At 58.5% G+C, this 15979-nt stretch overlaps 1 protein-coding gene across 1 annotated transcript; it reads left to right on the plus strand.

Annotated features, from left to right (window-relative positions):
- The first annotated feature begins 3979 nt into the window (after positions 1-3979).
- On the plus strand, positions 3980-9593 carry INHBB (inhibin subunit beta B). The gene is made up of 2 exons (XM_025277483.2): positions 3980-4463; positions 6921-9593. Exons 1-2 carry the CDS (start codon positions 4013-4015, stop codon positions 7694-7696), a joined length of 1227 nt encoding a protein of 408 aa, XP_025133268.1. The 5' UTR covers positions 3980-4012; the 3' UTR covers positions 7697-9593.
- The last annotated feature ends 6386 nt before the right edge of the window (positions 9594-15979 follow it).

Genomic DNA, 15979 nt, shown 5'->3' on the forward strand with positions numbered 1-15979 from the left:
CCAGCTTCTCGAGCAGATGGTTTCTGACTACCGCTTGACCCAGTTCCCTCCCAGCAGATGACTGGCAGCGGGGCTGCAGCTCCTTCATCAGGGGAGCAAAATGTGGACCCTCCTCTGAACCTCATCTTCCCTCCTCCGACCAGCAAGGGCATGGTGGCCTTTGCCTCTTCCCAGCACCAGGGCGATGATCAGGATGCTGCACATTCACAAAGGCGTGGAGCCCTCCCCTCTTCCCACAGCTTTGCCCAGCTCTGTCCACAATAAGAAGGGTTGTGGGGCTTCTCTGATGGTCCAGTGGTTAAGACTTCACTGCATGGGGCCTGGGTTCAATCCCTAGTCAGGGAACTAAAACCCTGTATGCTGTGGGGTGTGGCCAAAAAATAAACAAATATAAATAAATACATACATAAATAAATGGGCTTTCCTGGTGGCTCATAGAAGGTAAAGAATCTGCCTGCAATGTGTTAGGCCGGGGTTCAATCCCTGGGTGGGGAAGATTTCCTAGAGAAGGGAATAACCCACTCCAGTATTCTTGCCTGGAGAATTCCATGAACAGAGGAGCCTGGTGGGCCCCAGTCCATGGGGCCACAAAGAATCAAACACAACTGAGTGACTAACACTTTCACAAAAAAATAAATAAAGGGTTGTAACTGAGAAGGCAAGGAACACTACTGTGAGTTTGTGCTGAGAAGTAGAGGTTTTAAATCCTTTGTTGGCTTACTGACTTCTTTCAATCCATCAATCAGTCAACCAACCAAACACTGGTTCAATAAGTGCACCTGATTACCTTCCAGGTCTGGCATCACACAGAGGCCTGGTCCCTGTCCTGCAGGAACCTGAGGCCCCACACAGGAGATAGGTGAAGAGGAAACATCTGGGCACTGATCTGAGGGGCAAAACCAGCAGACAACTATTCAGGGCACAAGAAGGCCATGGCGGCTTCGCCAAGAAAAAATTGGGCTGGGTCTTGAGGACTGGGTGTGAGTTTCCCATGTAGGTTGGTGGTTGTGGTGATGGGATGGACCAGTAGACCAGAGCATGTGTGCCTGGCAGAAGAGGCAAGCAAAATCACAAAGGTGGGTTGGGCTGGCTCAGGGCCACCGCGTAGAAGGTGGTGGTACAAGCTGCCCAGGAGGCAGAGGTACCTCCTCTCTGCTCAGGGTTTCCCAGGCTCTGGGCCAGGGCCAGGGCCAGGGGTGGTAAGGCGAGGGAACAAAGGGCTGTCAGTTTGGGAGTAGCAACGATTTAGGATCTGGAGAAAGCCCTAAGGAACCAGAAGGGTTGCCATTTCGAGGACCCTGCCGGTCCCCTATTTCGGACTTTCGGTTGATAAACCCAGAGCAGCCCATTTTTGTACCGTGGGACCGGCCCTGCGCACCTTTGAGTCGGTTCCTCGGATCGGGAGGGAGGGGGCGCTCCGCCTCTAGACTTGCGGACCTGGGTGAGGCTGCGGTCCGGCTGAGGCTAAACGGCACGGTGCTCGGCTGGCCTGAGAAGCTTGCGATGAGGGGCCGCGGGTGCTGGGGGGAGCCCTGAGCCTGAGGCCGCGGTCCACCTCGGTTGTCCCGGGCTCCCAGACACGCTAAGAAAGCTAAACTCCCTGCAGTTGCGTTGTTATGCGGCGCATTCCCTGTGGGTGGGGGTCTAGGCAGTTGAGACGAGAGCGCAAGGCCGTGTTCCTGCTGCACCCTAGGAGCACCGTCCTGTTGCTCCACATGGTGGTCGGGACGCCAGGTGGAACAGAAGGAACGGACTGCACTTGGGGTTCTGGACGAGGCTGGGATTCTGGTGTTCACTGACAGCGTCTTTCGTCTAGTGGCCTAAGAACGGCAGCCTTGGAAGGGTAGTTTCTTGAGTTCTGTGAGGAACTTGGCTCCGTTGCCTACTTTAGGGCTCCCCACCAGCCAGTGTGATAATAGTCGTTACTGTGCCCCGTGTACGCGGCAGAGACTAGGATGGGAAGGCTCTAGCCATGGTCACTCCGGCAAGGCCGGCCGTAGCGGAGCCTCGTTTGGGACCTGGCTTTGTCTGAGGCCAAGATTTGCCAACTAGGGGGGTGGCGGCCGCAGTGGTGCTGGAAGCCTCTCCAGCCTGGCAAGCCCAGAGCTCGGGAGACTCATGGGCCACGAGGCCGGTTCCCCATGCAGTCGAGGAGCTTCTCGGGGAGCGGCGCCGGCAGAGGTAGCGGCCCCCCAGACCCCTCCAGTGTGCGGGGTCCACGTCTCACCCAGCATGCTGGCGGCCCGGGGCGCTCGGCTCCGGCACTGCAGCCCCGGAGCGACATCCACCGGCGGAGCCAGTCCGCGGCGCCCGCGGCCGCCCCGCCGCCCCCGCCTTGCCGCGGCCAGCGAAGGAGCACCCCAGGAAGGCCGGGGGCGGCTGCGGCGAGGAGAGGTGCCTCTCATGGGCGGGGAAGGAGGCGGCAGGGACTAGGACAGGGCCTGCGCGGCCGCCGGGAGGAGACGAGCGCTGGGATCCTGGGTCGGAGAGCCCGTCGGTGCCGCCCGCCGCCCAGCCGGGCGGGGGTCCGGGGCGCCCACGTGGTGAGAAAGTTTCGAGACCGCAGAAGTGGCCCGGTCTTGTGGGGTAGGGAGGGGAGGGGAGCCAGCCGGTTCGCTCCTCCTTCTCGCTAAGGCAGAAGGAAAAGAGCGGAGGGAAGCTGGGGTGGGCGGGGAGCGGGCAGCATCAACCTGAACAGATTCCGCCTCCCCCTCCCCCTGCATCCCCCCCGCAACCCCGGGAAGCTGAGCGGGGAGGCGCGGAAAGTCTCCTCCCGCACGGCCAGGGCGAGATTGCCCCCCCCCCCCTTTTTTTTTCCTGCCAACCTCTATCACAACGCGCGCGCACATACGGAGATAGTGCGGCTTTTTTTTCACCCTTGGGAGAAAAACCGAGGAGAGTAAAAGAAGAGGGCAAAGCGAAGAACTCCTCCTCGGCGGGCTCCGCACTCTGCCGCGGCCGGGCACAGGGACGCGGCCGCCACCCGCCGCTCTCTCCCGGCCCTGCAGCGTGTGCCGGCGGGAGAGCCAGCGAGGGCACCCGCGCCGGGGACGCGGTGAGACTTCTAGGAGCTCGAACCGACATCGCCGCCGCCGCGCAAGCAGAAGAGACCCGGACGAGGAGGGCCCCGCCGCCGCCTAGCCTGGCGCTCGGAGCCCCGCCGGCCCGCGCAGGCGGGCGGAGGGAGGCAGGCGGCGAGGAGGCGGGCGGAGCAGAGGACCCGCCGGAGCGCGCAGCGGCCGGCCCGCCTGCCCGCCTGCCGGTGGATGCGGCGCCCCGGGAGCCTGGAGACAACTTTGCCTTGTGACGCGCCGCGAGGACTGCAGGGCCCGCGGTCCCGGGCTCCGCGCCGCCTCTGAGAGGGCCCTAGCTCCGCGGCGCTCCCGGCACCGCACTCGCTCCGCTGTCCGCCCGCCAACCCGTGGAGAGGACGACCCGCCCGTCGCCACAGCCCGCGGCCCTTTCTCGGTGCTAGGCGGCGAGGGCGAGGCGCTCAGGTGCGAGCGCGGGGCCCCGCCGCAGCGCCCGCCGCAGCGCCGCGCCAAGCCGCGCCCGGCTCCGCTCTGGGGGCTCGGGGGCCTTCGCTTCCTTCTCGCCCAAGTTGCGTCGACCGGCCCTTTTGCCACCTTCCGAGCCCGGCCGCCAAGCCGCCACTGCCGCTGCTTTCGCTTCACCCGAGCGGGGGCAGCGGGGCCCCGACGCGGAGAGGATGGGGGGAAAGCTGCGGATGCCGAGGAGCCCCGAGACGCCCGTACGGCAGTAACCCTCCGGCCCCTGCCTCGCCAGGTCGCCTCTCCGGCCTCCCGCGGCCCACGGCGCCCCTTCCCCGCCGCGCGGGAACCCCCGCAGCCCGACCGGGCCCCCTCCCTCTGTGAGCCGGCTGCGGCCCTCCCGGCGGGCGGGCGGAGGCCCGGGCGGGGGCGGGGCGGGGCGGCGCGCCGGGAGCCGTGAGCCGCCCTGCGCTCGGCTCGGCTCGCCTCGCGGCGGGCGCCCTCGTCGCCAGCGGCGCACCATGGACGGGCTGCCCGGTCGGGCGCTGGGGGCCGCCTGCCTTTTGATGCTGGCGGTGGGCTGGCTAGGGCCCGGGGTCTGGGGCTCTCCTACGCCCCCGCCGTTGCCCGCCGCGCCGCAACCGCCCCCGCCGCCGCCCGGAGCCCCCGGCGGCTCGCAGGACACCTGCACGTCGTGCGGCGGCTTCCGGCGGCCGGAGGAGCTGGGCCGGGTAGACGGCGACTTCCTGGAGGCGGTGAAGCGGCACATCTTGAACCGCCTGCAGATGCGGGGCCGGCCCAACATCACACACGCCGTGCCCAAGGCCGCCATGGTCACGGCCCTGCGCAAGCTGCACGCGGGCAAGGTGCGCGAGGACGGCCGGGTGGAGATCCCGCACCTCGACGGCCACGCCAGTCCGGGTGCCGACGGCCAGGAGCGCGTCTCCGAGATCATCAGCTTCGCCGAGACAGGTGGGTCGGTCCCTCGAGCGGCCCTCGCTATCTCCTCCACCCGTTTCTCTTCGCTGACTCTGGCCGCCGCCGCCGCAGCCCGCGCGCCCTGGGGGAAACCCGGACTGCTGGCTCGGCCCTCTCGCCTTCGACCCTGTGCGCTCCGACCGGGTTGCGGTCCTTTTCTCGAAGGCAGCAACCCCTTCCTACTCTCCTATCCCCGCCGAGGAGCGCTCTGTCTTCCACCCCTGCTCTCCGAGACGGGCCCCAGCGCCTTTGGACGCGCGTCCCCCTCCCGGCGGACGCGTGCGGCCCTGGCTCCGCGGGCACTCGCTTGGTGATTGCTTAATGTTTTTGTTTCCCACGATCGGAGTCTAGGCTTAGCAGTATAGATGGAGATGTGTGTGCTTGTTGATATCCGTGGGCCGGAGGAGTGTGTGTATGTGTGTGTGACTGTGTGTGTGTGTGTGCCTGCGTGAGAGGCCCCTGGGGCCGCTTCCATCGCCGGGCGGCGTGGGCTTGCCAGGATTGCTGAAGCTTCGCTGGGGAGAGCTAGGCAACCTCTCTTCCGATTGTGTGGGCACCGGAATCGGTGGAAGGCAGGCTTCTCAACAGGTCCCATCATTTACGCAGAGAAAGGCTGCAGCTCAGGGGGCAGCCCCGTGCCTCTCGGCTTGCTTGGGAGCTGAGGCAGCTCCCTGGCTTTAGAGCCAGCAGAGTTCCTACTTAACAAAGGGTCGGAGTCCTTTCTGGAATGTTCCTCCGGCCCTATATTGCAATTTTTTTTTTTAACCACTGTCTGAATATAAAAATCAAGCTAGGAAAAACATCTTTCGAACTTTAAAAGAAGGAGAAAAATGTGCTCGCGCTGAAATGCTGCAAGTGCTTTCGGCTCTGCTGTCCTTTTCAGGACTTGAATGAGCCAGGCTGGCTTTTGTGCCTGGAGCTCAGCCCCATTTGTGCAGGGGGACTGCCGAGAAGGTCGCAGGGGGAAGCTCGGGTTTGGGCAGGGCCGGGTGGGCAGGGAGCCTTGGGGGGGGGCGGGGGAGAGTTGGTGGCAGTTGTGTCCCCAGGCTGCGAATGCCTCCCCCCAACCCCCAAGGCAGCAGGCAGACTGTGCAGGTGCCGCCTAGGGATGAAAAGGGATGAAAAGTTTTGCATGGCCGGGTGTGGAGAAAAGCAGAGACAATCAGGGCTGGTTTGTGCTTAGAAAGAAATGCATTGCCATTTTAGCTGTCCGACAGAGTCAGGGGAATCTGGACATGCAATTAGAGAGCTTGGATTAAAAGGTGCTTTGGGGCCCAGAGCAGAAATGTGATTCTGGAAGGTCGAGGAGGCCTTTTGGTCCCGGTGGCACAAAATGACAGCGGGGGCTGTTATATTTCTGGTCGGTTCCACGGAGCCAGCTCTTTGACTTATAAATAACAGATTCAGGTCACAGGCAGCTCGTCCAAGACCAGCTTTTAAGGCTGCACTTTCCCCCATTTCAAAGTCAGATGTCAGTGTTATTAGAGGAGCCAGGCGAGGCCTGAGGAGGGGGCTGGGAGGGGGGCAGTGGTAGGAGGTTTGATAAAACCATCCGAGGCCACACAGTTGGCTTATTTGTTCTTCCTGGAGGAAAAAAAAAAAGTAGGGATCGTCAGAGAGCAGGGTCACTGAAATGTAGGATGAGAAAGGATTCTTCTCTCAGTTGGCATGGCCTCTCTTCTTGTTGAGCTGAATTATTGAGACCACTAATAAACCAATTCTCCTTATCGATGGAGACTTCAAATATGCCATTCACGGAGAGCCAGTGTCTCATGAAAGGGGTGGACTTCAAGTTTCAAGACTGCGCACCCTGTCCCTTGGAAGTACTCGGAAGCAAAAGCTGCACTGTGCAGCCTGCAAAGCACACGTTCCTGTGTCAGAAATCTGAGCAGAGCTGGCTTGTTTGCAGTGGAGGTTCCACTGGGGGTTGGATCAGATCATGCTTAGGTAAACACTGGAAAGAGGCTGTAGGTGGCTCAGCTGGATTTTGCAATGCCCTAAGTTAACCAAAAAAAAAAAAAAAAGAAAGAACCCAAACTCTGCTAAAACAACCCACCCCAAATCCTTAGTGAGATCCTGGTTTTGTTTTTCAGATTTCACAGATACCCATAACAACTTGTTAAGATCTTGGCCTCCTGACAAATTCCTCCGTTGAGCTTTGAGGCCTGACAGCCTGTCTCCAGGGAACCCTGGCCTGGGAGAGGTGAGGCCGGTTTTCTAGGCCCGGACCCTCCGGCTCCAACCTGGTCCGGGCTTCTCAATAGGAAACAATTTTCCCTGCCTCTCCCAGGTTACCGTTGGAGGCCGCGGCCCCAGGAGTGGTATTTCTGGTCAGGACGGTCCTCCAGCTGCTCGGCCAGGGCCCGGTCCAGCGTCATGCGGCAGAATGTTTTCTGCAGTGCCTAGTGTTCTCCTTGATCTAACTTGGCCTGCTCTCTCGCTTCTCCGCAGATGGCCTGGCCTCCTCCCGGGTCCGCCTGTACTTCTTCATCTCCAACGAAGGCAACCAGAACCTGTTTGTGGTTCAGGCCAGCCTGTGGCTCTACCTGAAGCTGCTGCCCTACGTCCTGGAGAAGGGCGGCCGGCGGAAGGTGCGGGTCAAGGTGTACTTCCAGGAGCAGGGCCCTGGAGACCGCTGGGCCGCGGTTGAGAAGCGCGTGGACCTCAAGCGCAGCGGCTGGCACACCTTCCCACTCACCGAACCCATCCAGGCCCTGTTCTCGCGGGGCGAGCGGCGTCTCAGCCTGGACGTGCAGTGCGACGGCTGCCGGGAGCTGGCCGTGGTGCCCGTGTTCGTGGACCCGGGCGAGGAGTCGCACCGGCCCTTCGTGGTGGTCCAGGCGCGGCTGGGCGACAGCAGGCACCGGATCCGCAAGCGGGGCCTGGAGTGCGACGGGCGGACCAACCTGTGCTGCCGGCAGCAGTTCTTCATCGACTTCCGCCTCATCGGCTGGAATGACTGGATCATTGCGCCCACCGGCTACTATGGGAACTACTGCGAGGGCAGCTGCCCTGCCTACCTGGCGGGGGTGCCGGGCTCGGCCTCGTCCTTCCACACGGCCGTGGTAAACCAGTACCGCATGCGGGGGCTGAACCCGGGCACCGTGAACTCCTGCTGTATCCCCACCAAGCTTAGCACCATGTCCATGCTCTACTTCGACGACGAGTACAACATCGTCAAGCGGGACGTGCCCAACATGATCGTGGAGGAGTGCGGCTGCGCTTGAGGGCGCGGCTCCGTTGGGGCATGGGGACCAGGGTGTGGCAAGTGGAGCGCGGTGATGCCCGGGAGGTGCCCGGGGCCGGCCTGAGATCTTTTCCTGCTTCCTCATCCAGCAATCTGTCAAAAACAGAGGGAGAACCCTCCACAGACACGAAGGACTGGACAATGCACACGTAGACGCGCACAGCCAGACGCATCCTGCCACCCACATGGCAGCCTCCAGGATCCCAGCAAGTGTATGCGGTGATAAATAGCAGCTCAGCCACAAATGCTTGTCACTCGGAGAGAATGGGGTGAGCAGCCACGTCCCCCCACGCCCCCCCAGCTGGCCTGGCCACTCTGAATCGCGCCTTCCGAGCACACAGAAAAGCACAAAGACAAGAGACACAGAGGGAGAGAGAGCGAGCGAACCCGGAGCTTGGAGAGGAGCCGCAGATGCGGGGGTAGGGAGCAGGCAGCCTACAGAGGGCCGCGAGTCCCCCCTGTGCCTGTGCAAGGCCTCCGGGGTCCCTACATCTCTTGGCTGCAACATGTGGGCTTGCTCCCCTGGCCTGGGATCCTTCCTGCTGTGGGGAGCCGGGCAGCCTGTCCTTTCCCATCCTTGAAGAAGGAGGCCCAAATAGGCTACCACCTGCCAGAGACCGGAGACCATGGAGCTGTGGTAGTGACCATTTGACTGTCGCTTGGGGCCCTGGTGTGACTTCTGTGTGTGTGTGTGTATTTTGGGGGTGGGGAGGGAGGGAGAGGAGAAGGGTCTTAATTTGATGCTTTAACTGATCACTAGCAGTTGAATGGTCATTCATTCCGGTTGTATAATTGAAAAGGGACTTTTCTACCAGGTCTGACCTTTTAAGTTAAAATCTGAACTGTTCCAAGTGGAACAAAAAAAGTTGCAATCTGTGCCCTTCCCTGGGGAGATTCCTCTAGGACTGGTTAGGGAGGGGTGGAAATGACTCTTAGGCAAGGGGAGGGCGAGCTCTTAGAAGGAGGGAATGGTGGGGTGAAGGCATTCTGGAGATGCTAGGGGGGTGGGGTTGCCCCTTCTGCAGGGGTTGAGGGAGGGGAGCAGTTGAACGGGTCTGGGGAAAGGGAGAGGCTTTCAGCTGCTTTGCAAAAGTGGCCCATGTGGGCTCTGGCCACCAGGGCCAGCCACGGATGTGGCCCCTACCTGCTCGCCCGCCCCCTTCCTAGCACTTGCACACCCACCTGAACGCACATGATACAACCCTTGCCCATCTGCTTGTATCCAGAAGTGGCCCTTGGCAGAGCATTGAGCTCACCCCAGAGGTCCAAGTGCCATGTGAACTATGCAATTTAAAGGGTTGACCCACACTAGATGTAACTGGACTCGTACGACTCTTTTTATATTTTTTTATACTTGAAATGAAATCCTTTGCTTCTTTTTTAAGCGAATGATTGCTTTTAATGTTTGCACTGATTTAGTTGCATGATTAGTCAGAAACTGCCATTTGAAAAAAGAAGTTATTTTTATAGCAGCAAAAAAAAAATACAGTTAAATGTATTATACATAATTTTGGAACCAAAGAGGCCAACAGATCAGTTTTAATTTTTATTAGATGGTGAGGCCATCTTTATGAGGTGGACGTTCTGAACAATCCCTTGAGTGGCCTGCCAATGTTTCAGGGTATACATGGATTTTGTTTATTCAGTTTGATGTGTCTTTTCTATCCTTACACACCCAGAAGCTAGAGTAAAAGCGACAATGGTAGAATGCAGGTGTGTATCCTTAAATCCCCATCTTTATGTTTATTTAATAAAGCTCCCCTTAGGTTCTGTTTCATAATAATTTAAAACCAAACAATTTTTTCCCATAGACTTGCTGTTAAAGTATTTTACATTTGTGTACAGTTGAAGAAAATAAAAGATGGAGTGCCACGGGCTCCCTGCCTTGTGTGATATCTGGGGTGGTGGGCTCCAGACTGGAGGGGGCAGCTGGGGGGAGGGCGAGTCCAGGTGTCCGACTTTGAAGCCAGTGCCTCCCTGGGCCGCACCCGGCACTCTTTTGAGTCCTTGCCACAAGCTCGGATGTCAGGCAGAGTCTAGGAAAAATGGCAGGAGATCAAAATGAAGGACAATTAGCAAATTCATGAATTACACATTTGTTTACCCTTCTAGTCCCAAGACTAATTATGTTGCACCAGGGCCGAGTCTATTACCATTTGAAAGTGCCAGTGAAGCCCCCTGTCCCTGGGAGGAAATGTGAAACCTGAGAGGTTTAAGCCCACCTGACCCCATGCCCATCTCTGTTTATTAATAGAGATGACTGCAACTGGGAAGAGGTTAATATCTTGGAATGGAAGCCAGAAGCAAGGCTTCCATCTATCCTGAGGATGCCAGTTGTCCTTTTGCTGTGGGGATTTTAGCAGGTGGTAGATTGGGTGGTGGTGGTAGTAACACATGCCCAACTACAGTTGAAGGGATTCCTGGAGATACCCACTGGATGGTGTTATCAGGCAACCCTTGTATCATACCTTTGCAGGAAATTATTTCATCTTTGTTTCCTAGGGTTTGGAATCTGAGGCTCAGAGAGTTTCAGGGCTTACCTGAGGTCACACAGCCAGGACAGGCACCCTGGGCACTGGAGTCCAAGTGCCACGGCTGGTCTGCTTGTTTCCCTGGGAGGACTTTGGGGCTAAGGCCTTGCCTTCATCAGAGGCCCTCTGGGGTCAGAGGGGCTGCAACTTGTAGCTTAGAGGGGTCACATGGGGTCTTCCCCGAAACCTCAGGGCATTTGAGTAGTGGGACCTTAAGGGGTTATATCTAACCCCATTAAGCAACAATGGGGAAACTGGAGAGGCCCACCTCAATCCACATGGTCAGCTGGTGGCAGGAGGTAGCCTCTGGCCTCTGTCTTTTTCCATCCTTCTCTCGTTTAAGAGAGCTACTGCCCTGCCAGGCGTTTGTCTGAGGGGTGGATTTGTTACCCTGTGAAATATAGAGATGGTATGAAAATTAGTGGGGGCTAAGAACAAAATTTCACGAAGACAGGACTGGCCTGGGCACGTTAGGGTGTAGAGGTTACCATCCAGCTGCCTGTGGCTCTACGGTGGTCTAAGCCCTCAGCCCAGCCCCTACCCTGGCCCTGGCCCAGGAATTTTTGTTGCAGCCTCCAAGAGGGGGCGGCATGTGAGTCACTGGCGTGTTTCTGCTCTTCGGATGCTGAGCATCCTCGGGCACCCTCCTGGGTGACAGGGTGGCCCGTGGGTCCCACAGGAGCCCAGGAAATTCCCAGGACTTGAGGTGGGAGGCCAGTGGCTGGCATGCACCTGAGGGGTACCCTGCTGCCCTGAGTTGGCCTGTGCCTGTGTGGGCTCAGGCCCCCTGGGGGATGGCAGGTGGCCCCTCCTGTTCTCGTGAGGACAGACAGCAGGGCTGGGGCTTCTTCTCCATTGGGATCATGCGGCTTCCTTCCTGTGCATCTGTGGTCCTTGCCTCTCTGTTCCTTTTCTTCTGCCTGTGGCTCTTCCCCCATTTGCATCCCTTCTCTTCCCAGGGGGCCTTGCTTAGGGTCCCACCTCTCCCCAGAGGTTCCCTGGAGCCCCAATGCAGCCCAGAGAGTGAGCCTCCCAAGCCGTCCACTAGATCCGGTGCCTCTGACCCTGGCCCCTCCTGCTGTCCTTCCCTCTGTCCCTTCCTTCCTTCTTTAGGCCACCAGGCTGTTGCTGCTGCTGCTAAGTCGCTTCAGTTGTGTCCGACTTTGTGCGACCCCATAGATGGCAGCCCACCAGGCTCCCCCGTCCCTGGGATTCTCCAGGCAAGAGCACTGGAGTGGGTTGCCATTTCCTTCTCCAATGCATAAAAGTGAAAAGTGAAAGTGAAGTCGCTCAGTCGTGTCCGACTCTAGCGACCCCATGGACTGCAGCCTACCAGGCTCCTCCATCCATGGGATTTTCCAGGCAAGAGTGCTGGAGTGGGGTGCCATTGCCTTCTCCAAGCAGGCTGTTAGCCCTTCACAGGACCAGTGGGTCAGGCCAGGCCAGCCAGAGCCATCACTGCCGGCCCCACCTGCCTCAGATGTTTCCACGGGCCAGATTCGCCTTTGGTTGACCTTCAGATGTGCCCTGAGCCCTCAGGGAACCAGTGGAGTCTGAGCCTGGGGTGTGTGGGGGAGAGGGGACCCCCACACCTACCTCCCATTGTTTCCCCCCATCTCATAGACGGACAGACTGATGGTCCAGGAAGCAGAGGCTCCAGGGGTTTCCTGTGTCCCTTTCCTCTCCCAGCCCCTTTGGGCATGACACCATGACTGCGGCTGAGGCTGATTCCCCACCACAGATCCAGGAGGGGGCCCCTACACCAGGACTGGGCCCCTGACCCACCTGGAATTCAGACCGGCCTGCAGCATGCCCTCTGCAAAGTCCTGTGAGAACTCTTGCTGGGGACCCCCCAAGGGGCCTGGCAGGCTACCCTCCCAGGCCTCCCTCAAGGGCGAGAGGGGGCAGGGAGGCCAGAGGCTGCCGCCAAGCCACGGAGACGGCTGTGGGTTGAAGGAAGTGCGCCTTTGCAGGCAAAGAAGCCGAAACAAAACACCCTTCCTGTGGGCAGAGGCCCTGGGAGCAACCCCAGCCTGGTTGCCGGGCTTTCAATGGGATGTTTGGAGCAAGTGACAAATTACCTGCAGGTCTTGCAGGAGGGGGTGGGTCTGCAGTATGTGAGGACTGGGGGAGTAGGGTGACTGTGTTGGGGACCAGGGTGAGCGGTGCTGGGGTGCTGGGCTGTATGGGGAGTGGGGCTGGCTGCCGGTGGGAGTGGATGGGAATTGGGGTGAGGTGGAGTGATGTGCTCTTGTGCTGTGCCTGTAGGTGTGTCTGTCTGCTGAGCTGAGGTGAGTAGGAGACTGGCTGTGGCCATGTGTGATCAGCTGTGTGTGAGTCTGGCCATCTTGGAGGCTGTGTGGGTGAGTGTGTGTGTGTGTGGCTGAGTGGGGATTTAGACTGTGATTGTGGGTGATTGCATGGTTAGCTGTGTGTATTTCTTGCCGTTTTCATTTTCTTCCTTGTCAAAAGGTGATGCGCCTGGCCAGTTATACACTGTGACGGGCGTCGTGCATGTGCGCTCAGTTGCCTCTCTTCGCGACCCCACAGGCAGCAGCCCACCAGGCTCCTCTGATGATGGAGTTTTCCAGGCAAAAATATTGAAGTGGGCTGCTATTTCCTCCTCCATGGTATCTTTATGACCCAGGGATCAAACCTGCCTCTCTTGCATCTTCTGCATTGGCAGGTGGATTCTTTACCACTGTACGTGATGGGGGTCGTTATATATTTAAATCTGGGCTAGATCACCCTCTAGCTGGGCAAGTACTGGGGGCTGGGGTGGGGGTGGGTGCAGGCACCATTTCTGTGGCCTATATGTTTGTAGCCCCACTGCCCTCCCCTGGTCAGTAACAGGGAAATCACTGTGATGTCCCTGCAACCCCAAAGCTGGAGCACTTTAAAAGTAGAATGACACTATCTGGTCAGTCCTTGAGTCACTCAACAAACATTTCCTGGGTGCCTGCTTTTTTTTCATGCATTATTTCAATATCGTCCTCACAACAGCCCCGGGGGTGGGGGGGAATAGGTAGCGTTATGGGCTTCCCAGGTGGTGCTAGCGGTAAAGAACCCGCTTGCCAATGCAGGAGATGTAAAAGATGTGGGTTCGATCCCTGGTTTGAGAAGATCCCCTGGAGGAGGGCGTGACAACCCACTCCAGTATTCTTGCCTGGAGAATCCCATGGACAGAGGATCCTGGTGGGCTGTTGCAAAGAGTCAGCCATGACTGAGTGAGCATGCACACATACAGGGGCTTCCCTAGTGGCTCAGCAGTGAAGACTGCGGGCAATGCAGGAGATGCGGCTCCATCCCTGGGCCGGGAGGATCCCTTGGAGAAGCAAATGGCCACCCACTCCAGTTTTCTTGCTTGGAAAATTCCATGGACAGAGGACCCTGCAGGGCTACAGTCCATGGGGTCTCAAGAGTGAGACATGACTTAGCGACTAAACCACCACATCTCCCTTTTATAGATGAGAAAGTTAAGGTTGAGGAAGCCATGCACTGCAAGTGGCAGAGCTTAGATTCGCTTCCAAGAGCTGTTTCCAAAATCACTCATAGCTACTGGGTTGCTCAGGAAGGACAGGAAGAGACATGGCTGTTTTGGGGCCTCCCTGGAAGAGGGGAGAGGCTGGGGCTCAGAGTGTGCTTGGCTTTCAGTTGGGAGTACGCCACCTGCTCACTCATGCCTTGCCTCCAACCTGAGATATGCATGGCACCTGTGCATTGAAACATTCCTCTCTGGGGGGACATCCCCACGTCCTCCCAGGCCAGGTGGGTAGCATGGCTGCTGGGCCTCTCCAATGGGGGTGGAGGAGGTTGTCTGGAGTATGGGCTCAGAGCACCCCCCAACCCTAGTTTTTTGATCCTGGCTTAACTCTCAGTTTCCTCATCTGGAAAATGGGGACCATGACAATGCGGCCCCGTCAGCGGGGTGTCGTGTGCATTAAGGTGCTTGGAACAGGCGGGGCTTCAGTGAGTTGTGGGTTCATCGTTGCTGGTTTCTATGTCAGCCCCTCCCTTCTGCCCGGAGGCTTCCCCAGAGCATTCTCTTTCATCCTGTATATTCACTGTGTGAACATTCACAGAAGCTGATGATGACAATCATGATGCCACCTAACAGTCATGGAGAACTTATTGCTTCTCTGTAGCCACCCTGCTGGGCAAATGACCTATGTCCATTTTAATGATGCAGAAGTTGAGGCTCAACGAAGAGCGGTGTCTTGCTTGAGACCTAACAGTTATTCAGGGGAGGGTCCCTGTCTGGCCCCCTAGATGCTGCCTCCAATTCCCTTCCATGTTCTCCAGAGAACCTCAGGGCTCTGGGGGCTGTGGAGGGTGGGGGCTGCTGTTGGCGATGTTCTACATAGGCCCTGGAAGTGGGCCTGGCTCAGCGCGTGGTGTTTTGCAGCTCTCGTCTGGAAAGAGGGATGCGAGGGGCTGGGTCTGCCCCACTCCCCACCCTCCCTCCCCCTACTCACTTCTGCAGGGCCTTCAGGAGGAGCACAAATCAGGTCCCTGGGTCCCCAGGTGGCTGGATTCAGGCTGTGGAAGGGAGGCTCTTCTGGCCCCTGTGGGCACGCATATGTGTGTGTGAGAATCTGAGATGACATCTCCACCCGGAGGGAGCTCTGGGTCTTATGGAAAGAGCCCTGGGCCTCCCTGAGCCTGTAGCCTGGTTTCTAGGCCACTGGGGAACTCTCTCATTGACCTGAGGTTATCAAGCTCTGGGCTGGAGCTTTAGGGTGATTTCATTTCTACAAGAGATAAGTCACTGACATTCTTTCCCATTGGCAGATGAGGCTCCCAGGGGCTGCCTCTCATTCCTGGGGCCACAGAACTTCTGGCGGGTGAGCAGGTCACTTCCTAACTTCCCTACCCTGGGAGGGGCTTCAGGAACACCTGGCTCCTTTGAGGCTTCATCTTTCCCAGAGGGGTTCCAGCGACCCCTCAGCACAAATATCACAATTGGCCTTGGTCCAACGGTCCAGGAGTCGCTCCCTGGTGGCCCAAGGCAGCCTTAGGCGCAGCTTTACCCCTGGGGCTTTTAGGTAAGTCCTGCCTTTGGAGGCCAGCTGGGCTGGTGATGCCTGGGCCCTGCCAGGTGGCTGAAGGCAGGTCCTTTCACCTGACTGGTGGTGGCGGCCACAGGCCAGCATTGCGGTTGGGGGATCACAGCATGTGTGTGCTCGGTTGCTTCAGCCGCGTCTGACTCTGTGCTACACTACGGACTGCAGTCCCCCAGGCTCCTCTGTCCATGGGATTCTTCAGGCAAGAATACTGGAGTGGGTTGCCATGCCCTCCTCCAGGGGATCTTCCTGACTCAGGGATCAAACCCGCATCTCTCATGTTTCCTGCATTGGCAGGCGGGTTCTTTACCACTAGCGCCACCTGGGAAGCCCAGGGGAATCACAGATTTTTTTCCCCAAACACACCCATGACCTTCTAGAGCTCCTCCCAGGTAGTGTGAGGAAAACTTGGCAGATTTTGTCACTCCTGTATAAAATCTGTTCAAGGCCCCGTGGCTTTGGAAAGAAGTCTGATGGCTAATGGGCTCACAGTGGCCCAGGCCCAGCTGCTCCCTGACCTGCTGGAGCCCCTAGGCCTCTCCACGTCCCCAACGCTTGGGCTGCGGTTACCACCCACCACCTTCACCTTGGTGCCTCCCAATTGTGCCAAGGTACCTCCTTTGGCCTGAACATGCTTCTCCTCCTATTCACTTGGCTAATTGTGCTTCA

This window comes from Bubalus bubalis, chromosome 2 (genome assembly GCF_019923935.1).
Source record: "Bubalus bubalis isolate 160015118507 breed Murrah chromosome 2, NDDB_SH_1, whole genome shotgun sequence".
NCBI lineage: Eukaryota > Metazoa > Chordata > Mammalia > Artiodactyla > Bovidae > Bubalus > Bubalus bubalis.